This window comes from Ipomoea triloba, chromosome 11, assembly GCF_003576645.1.
Source record: "Ipomoea triloba cultivar NCNSP0323 chromosome 11, ASM357664v1".
Lineage (NCBI taxonomy): Eukaryota > Viridiplantae > Streptophyta > Magnoliopsida > Solanales > Convolvulaceae > Ipomoea > Ipomoea triloba.
The window spans coordinates 7818188-7825993 of NC_044926.1; the positions used below are offsets into that span (position 1 = coordinate 7818188).

At 37.2% G+C, this 7806-nt stretch overlaps 1 protein-coding gene and 1 pseudogene across 2 annotated transcripts; both read right to left on the reverse strand.

The window, feature by feature from the left end:
- Positions 1-448: 448 nt before the first annotated feature.
- On the reverse strand, positions 449-2544 carry LOC115997480 (annotated as a pseudogene).
- Positions 2545-4185: 1641 nt separating this feature from the next.
- LOC115996988 (protein FAR1-RELATED SEQUENCE 6) lies at positions 4186-7593 on the reverse strand. Of its 2 annotated transcripts, XM_031236434.1 has the most exons (3): positions 7454-7593; positions 5768-6407; positions 4186-5680 (listed from the first exon to the last, which is right to left on the reverse strand). In XM_031236434.1, the coding sequence occupies exons 2-3, from the start codon at positions 6405-6407 to the stop codon at positions 4395-4397; spliced, it is 1926 nt and encodes a 641-aa protein (XP_031092294.1). In that variant the 5' UTR covers positions 7454-7593; the 3' UTR covers positions 4186-4394. The 2 variants fall into 2 exon arrangements, with proteins under 2 accessions (XP_031092294.1, XP_031092293.1); XM_031236433.1 differs by having other exon boundaries at positions 4186-6407.
- Positions 7594-7806: the final 213 nt, after the last annotated feature.

The window sequence follows — 7806 nt, forward strand, 5'->3', positions numbered from 1 at the left end:
TATTCTTTCTTCCCATTTTCTGTTCCTTACACCAATTCTCACTACTGTAATTTCTTAGCATACTAGTACTTTGTTTTGTGCCATGTGAATATATGTACCAAGTTGTATGGCTATGGATCAATTTGCAGCTTCAGATTTTTCTACTTTTCCTGTCTTAAGTAGTAGCAATGCAATTGTTATAGCATGAAACTATAGGGTCTGTCTTGCATTATGGATTTTGGTCCAAAAATTATGTGTTTGTAGTTGACATATTTTGTACCTACAGTTAATAGTTTACGTGTCTGTAAAAATTAAAACACATAACATTAACTAGAGACACGTGTATTTATTTTACAAATATAAACTGCAAATATATAAACTGTTAATTAGTACAAATAATTACAAAGACAAAAAATTATTTTAACCAAAGTCCACAATACAAGGTATACATTCATGATTGCAGAGTAGATTTGACTCTGATACGCAGGAAATAATATCTTTACTAGCCTATAACCATTGTCTGTTGGATAAATAACATCATGTCAACATTGTAATGACACTGAATACAATACTCAACGTGATCAACATAGGAAGAATCAAAGCACCTCTGTTGGTTGATGGGCAATGATAGACAATGTGATCAACTCATGTAATGTTAATTGGATCCAGGGTCAAGAACAGGGAGGCGACAGTGCAGACTAATGGATTTATCTGTTTGCCGCGAACCTGGAATGAAGAACTGAAAAATCACAGTCAAGCAAGCACTTTGAGGAGAAACTCCATAGAAAGCACAATCAGGCTTAGCCAAGTGACACTGAAGACTCTTGAAGAAATGCTTTACGCTCACGGTACTGTCATGGCATCGCCCTTCTCAACTGCCATTCTTGTTCGAGATTGGGCTGTCAAGTCTTGGTCCCAGCTTGGAACGGGCGCTTGCTCGCCAATAACCAGGAGCTTCCGAAACTCAGCACCGAGAGTAATCAAAGCCGTGGAAATCTGCAGGTGGAGATCCCCATATTTGCTTATGGAGACACCCAGCACATCCCAACATGCTTCATTCTGTCAACAAAGTTCTGCAACTGATTCATGTCCGGGACCTGAACGAGAGTTGGGTAAATCTTGAGCTACATCGAGGGCCGTTTGTAGTTCAAGCACATCGCTCCTGGACAAAGGCTTAGAGATGGGGACATCTTGAATAACAGCAGACTTATAGCCTTTGGTCTCAAAAGTGAGAAAGGGCATAGCTTGTTGGGAATGGGGGAGGAAGCTTCTTCACCAGCTTGATTTGAAGGCGGTTAGGGGCATTTCCACCAGGATTGCCATCATGGTTGCCAGAGAACTCAGTGTAGATACTGATGATACTGCGAAGAGCACGCTGAAGGAGGGAAAGATCAATGGCAAATGCAATCCGGTCTTCATTTTGGCTGGAGATCCGGTAATCATCAAACAACGCTTCTTTACGAAACTGGGCAATTGAATGGATGCCATCGCCGTTAAGGAGATTGTGAAGGAAAAAAGCATGGTCTCGCGTGAGATAGAGATGGCAGATCTTCCCCATCTTTTCAAGGGCAGGTAGAAACCTCTTCTCTAAGAGGTTCACCCCGTTATCCGTGAGATACGCCTTGAACTTCATTGGTTTCAAGGATCACTGCTAAACCTTCAGACACAAAATCAGCATACAACTACACCATTAATCAGTGTGTAAGATCAATGCTCTAAAAAAAATCACACGTAGAAAAAAGAAGATATAAAAGCTCTGGCATTTCATCAAACAACTTCGATGCATTGTGTCAAGCAGCTCAGAAATATCCCCATCCCATTCCCGCCCCGTTTTTTTTAAATAATAAGCAGTTGATGCAGTTGAACCGACATCTTTTTACTGGCCTTTTCCTTCATTAAGGTAATCATCATCAGTCTGTTTAAATGACTCAAGAAATTATATTAGCCTTAGAGAGCTATTGAAATCTCTAAGAACTCATAAGATATAGTGAAATCTCTGAATATTGTAAACTGTACAATGGTATATACACTCAATACACATCACAAGCCACAATATGACATACTTCTATATCTTCTTCATCAATATAATATAATTGCTCTCCAATGAGTTTAGAAAAGAATGGAAATGCTGCAGTTCTGGAACCACCATGAGTAACCTTTGCTTGCAGAAATTAATAGAGGGATTCATAAATTAAATAGAGAAAACTAATATTGCAGAAATTTAATATTGAAACCTAAATACCTAATATTGCAGAATCTTGAAACAAAAACACAGATTTGGAAGGGAAACTCCCCAACATTGTGTTTGAATTGTCATCTCTATAGGCAGTTCAGAAATATTGTGCAAGTTCAAGTTTGTGAAAAATTGGAAGAAATGTGGATACGAAACCAACTTCAATAAACAATTTTGTTGTGAATCCAAATAAAAATGCATAGGGGGATAGAGAGTACCTGTTCGATTAATGCTTGGGGTTTGAAGTTGTAAACCACTGCAGATCTGGCGGAAGATGGAGAATTTAGGCGGGAGAAATGAAGTGAAATACGGAGTTTTATACCCAACAAAATATTATTGGGTTGGTATGCCGTGGACCCAGGTCCACCTTGCACTATACTCTACATTCACATGCACTATACTCTACATTCACATTTTGTAAACTCTACCTTCACACAGATTATATGTTTGGTAAATATATTACCCCTGTTATGCATTCACACATTCAAAACTCTATATTCACATGTCCTATACTCCATATTCACAACTTGAGAACTCCACATTCACACATTATAGGCTACAAGTCGCTAGAACTTCTTAACTCTATTACAGATTCACACATGCATAACTCTACATTCACGATTTCTATACTCCATATTCACAATTTGAAACATCCACATTCACACATTTCTGGGCAACTCTACACTCACACAATCATAAATCTACATTCATGATTTCTATACTCTACATTCACACTTTGAAACCTCTACATTCACACATTTTTGGACAACTCTATATTCAACAATATGTTTACTAATTTAAAAAAAAAAAAAAAAAAAAAAAGACAAAAATGACGTAGTTTTGGACCCAGGTCCACCTTGCAAGGTGGACCTGGGTCCACAGCATAATTTGCCAATATTATTTTCTCCTTTTCAAACAAGTTTTCCGGCCCCAAGCCCCACTAGATTACATTTTTGCCGCTAAAAACAAGTTTTAGGTGAAATTTCTTTTATATATCAAATTCAATTTGCAAATTATTATGTGAAAATAAGGTGGATTCGAGTTTAAAATACATAATTTACATATTGAATGTTCATAATTATCCATGGTATAACTTGTCATGAAAACTTGTTCAATTTATTTCTTATACAGATAACTGAGATAAGTTTTAAATAAGTTTTTGAAATAGTCAAATATTGCAATTGAGTGTCAAAAGTTTTTTTAAAAATTGATTATAAATTAATGCTGGGACTATAAGAAAATCAATCAAACAAAGTTGTCTTCATCAGTCTATGTCTAGCATTTTTTTTAACTTTTTATTTTTATCTTTTTAATTTTTATTTTTTTAAAAAAATCCTAGTCAACTAAACTATCGTTATCAATGGAGTTTTTTTACGGGTTTTAATGAGTGTTTGTAAGCGTGATTAGGAAAGAAAAAATAAGAGGGGAGAAAAAAAATAAATATGATTTTTAAAAATAATAATAATAATAAAGAAAAGCTGTCAGGCGCGCCTGACGCGCCCGCATGGGCAGCGGATGTTTGGGCAAGAATTTGGTAAACAATCACTGTGCTATGAACAGTCATTTGCAGAGGAATTCCTTCCACTCTCTCTCCTCCTCTCTCTTCTGCCATGTTGGCAATTGTTTTGACATAAACCAAGTATAAATCCCTAATGGGGTGCTCTAACACTACATCAAATGTCAAATAAAAACCAAATCTTAAAAAAATACACAAGGAAGTCATATATCACTATAAACACAATAAAAAAGCATTACACTTTTTGTATTTTAAAAAAAAAATCATACAAAATTTCCATCTTCTTTCTCTGGCCTTGTGGCATGTTCCCCTTATCTTGTTGTATGTTAGAGTCTGAGGTTTAGAACCCTTATCCTAGTATTTCTAAGTCAAGCATAGGCTACAATAAGTGTAAAACCATTCCATCCGGGTTGATTTGCCAAGCTTGCATCAATAACTATGACATACCATTTTAATATAGCTCATGTATATAACTCATTTATGGCAGACAAAATCAATTGCATGGGGGTATAACGATATGGCAAATACAGATGAGAATTGATATACAAGTACATAATAACTATTTAATGAATAACTACTCCGTACAAAGTAGTACCACTAAACAAGTATTGACAATTCAAGAAATCTCATTTATGATACAACCTATATCACCAGAGATGAATGCTCTCATTTGTGTTTCTCTTCAATGCTGTGAACTCTACTCAGAGATTCTTCAAACGCTTGTAGTGCAGCCTTGTAATGATCTAAGGAAATCGCGCCTTCCTCCACCACTTGGAGCGCACTTCTGTACAGCTGGTTGAACCACTGAACCTGCTCAGTGCCATTGACAGGATTGGAGCCTGGATCGGGAACACACAAGCGTTTGTAATCCTTTTTCCACCTTGGTAAGATGTACTTAGACGGGATTTCCTCCACCCCGTTGAAGTTCAGTACGCATAGAGCATGCCGACACAGATAGCCATAGAAATTGAAGCAGCTACAAATACAACGGACTTCAACTGCTGCTCTGTTGTACAGAACTTCGTAATCACGAATCTCTCTCCTGTTCCACTCGCCCAAAACACGTTCCTTGACCAAAAATATTATTATTGGCCCATCAACGTGCAACTGTGTTGTACTGAAACAAGAATACATCTCCTCTACCTCTAACTGGAATTTCTTAAATATTTCTCGGGTGTACACTTTGGACAACTGCAGCTCAAAGGAGCATCTTGTCTTCAGTTCATGATTTGAACTTCTTGACTCCATATCTGCAATGGATTCTTCCTTGTGCTTTTTCTGTAAAGCTAATTCATACTTATCAAGGAACTCTTTAAGAGGAGTTTGTTTGTGGAGATATCTGTCAAAAAAAGCAGTCAGTATTTCGGTGGGTCTTGAAGTGGCCATTCCAGCAAAAAATGTGTCTTTCAGATACACCGGCGCCCATCTGGATCGATCATCATATAATGAACGAAGCCACTCATGATCACCAACCTCAAACCGTTGGATCATAAATCCCCATGCTGCTTCAAAGTCAATTGGCTTTAACGTCTCGTATATGGTTTTGGTGAAGGCCTTTCGGATACAATCATAGTTTCGCAGACCCCCTAATTTTTCTGGAACTTTTCTCATAATGTGAGATAGATCATAACAATGAACAGACCTTGGAAACATTTCAGCCACTGCACTTTGCAACGTCTTGCATCTGTCTGTAATAATTGTTTGGGGGACTTGTCCAGATGTACAAGTAAGCCATGCTTTGAACACCCAAATATACGAGTCCATTGTTTCACCAGCAAGCAATCCACAGCCAAGTAACACTGATTGACCATGATGATTTATACCAATGAGTGCCAGAAGAGGGATCTCAAATTTGTTCAACAAATATGTATTATCAAAATAAATCACGTCACTAAAGTAACAACAGGCAGCTCTAGACCTGGCATCAACCCAGAACACATTCCTCAGGTGCCCTTCATCATTCAGATCCATCATGTAAAAGAAATTTGGGTTAGTCAGTTGCATACGGCAGAAGTAATTATACATAGCTTGGGTATCACCTTTTCTTAGGTTTAAGTGACCAGAATAATCAGTTGATCCCCTGGCCTCCCTTGCACAAGAATTTGTGCTCCCATTACCCCCTGTATCAATCACAAGTGCCCGATATAACTTAATTGTTTGTACTTCAGTGTTAGAATTTGCTTCCAACTTTCTCTTGGCTCCACTACTAATTTTCTTCATAGACTTGTATAGCTTTGCACCTAATACATGATTGTGCTCTAGTGTAACTTCAAGTACCCTCCACCTTTTTGAGTCCACCAATCTCATCCTTATCATAGCAGGACAACCAGTGCGGGTCTCCTTCCTTGACCGGTTTACATCTTTGATTCTTTTGAAGCCCTGGCTGCTGCAACACAGTACTGCCCCATATTTCTCCCCACTGTTTCTTTTGAACCATGAGTTTTTCACCCTGACACGAAATCCAGCCTCTCTGGCATAGCAATTATAATAATTATAAGCATCATCATATGACTCAAACTCCATTCCTACAGCAGGTGCAACAAATTCTTTCTGCACTTCAGGAATACCATTTTGGCCATCTATGCCACAAGACTCTATTTGCTGACCATCAGTATCCCGCAAAATTTCATTGTTTTGTCCAACGATTGCATGCTTGCTGTCAGGAGAAACTTCTTCCATCTGAAGTACCATTCAATCACCGCCAATAAGCAGTTTATTGCCGTCAAAGAAACATAATAAAGAAAAGGACTACATGGAGTCATGGATGTGATTAGTACATTTTTTTCATGCACCAAAGCTTGTAATCAAAGGGGACTCTATTGATTTCACTATTTGAATTTCCTTCAAGTTTTAGCAAATGGCTAAAATAAGGGCTCTAGTGGAACTAAAAAATAAAAAATACAAAGAGAGTAATTGCTGAAAGTCGAAACAAACTAGAAGGTCATTGTAGATAGATGTCAGTATAGGCTATGTTTGGTAGAGCTTATAGCTTATTTTAAACTACAAATAAGCTATAAACTCTGTTTGGTAAAACATGGAGAGCAATAATAGCTTATTTCGAAACACTACCTTAAATGGCGTTTCAAAATAAGCTAGTAGCTACTAACTTTTAACCTTTCAACTTTAAGCTAGCTTATAAGCTACGTATGCCAAACAAAGCCATAGGCTATTCTTTGTGGATATGCCAATCAGCCAATATCATCTCATGGATTTTGAAATGCCTAGCTCTTGATTTATAAAATCGAGTGGATCCACCTAGCCGGTTATGACAGACTGACTAATGCCCTGATCACCCTATGGGGGTCTGCTTCCAATAATTCCATCATACTGTCTGATTTCCACACCTAGAGAATAGGAAGCGTGAAATTCTTCCGTAACCTTTAACACACCTAGTTTTATGAGTGATTATCTTGAACGGCTTCAGAATAACCAAAACATATGTAGCATCAGTCTTTTCTAATCATGAGCTAACAGACTCGAGAGATCACAAGACAACCCAATTTTTCAGAATTTAAGCTCTGTATCACTCCCAGGGCAAAGAACGCAAATCATAGCTCTACACTTTTCGCCAAGATTATTAAAATTTTAGCTAAACATCCAACTGTTTTAATTTCAGGAACCCTAAAACCCGAGTAGAACATAGTTCGAAAGTGAATAGTGCTTGAAATACTGCCAATGAAATATGATAGCAACAAGTAAATTATTAAATGGAGGTTGTAGGTTACCGTAAATCGGAGATTCGCCGAAGGATGATCGCCGGTGTAACACTCCGGCGGAGTCTAACTCAGCTCTGCCAATACTTCCTCATGTTTTTCTTCTCATCGGATGTTGACATGTGGTGATACTGAGGAGAGATTCGCTATTATTCCCTATATATCAAATCGCTCCATTTTTATTTTTTATTTTTGGGTAAGAAAGGAAACTAAAATGAAAAAGAAAAGACCCATAATTTAATAATTGGAGAATATTTTTTATAAATGAAAATAAAAAGGTGTTATTTAAATATTTTTAAACTAAAAAATAGAAAATAAAAATTTGGTCCAATTAAACTCAACTTCTTATACTGCTATGTTTGGCA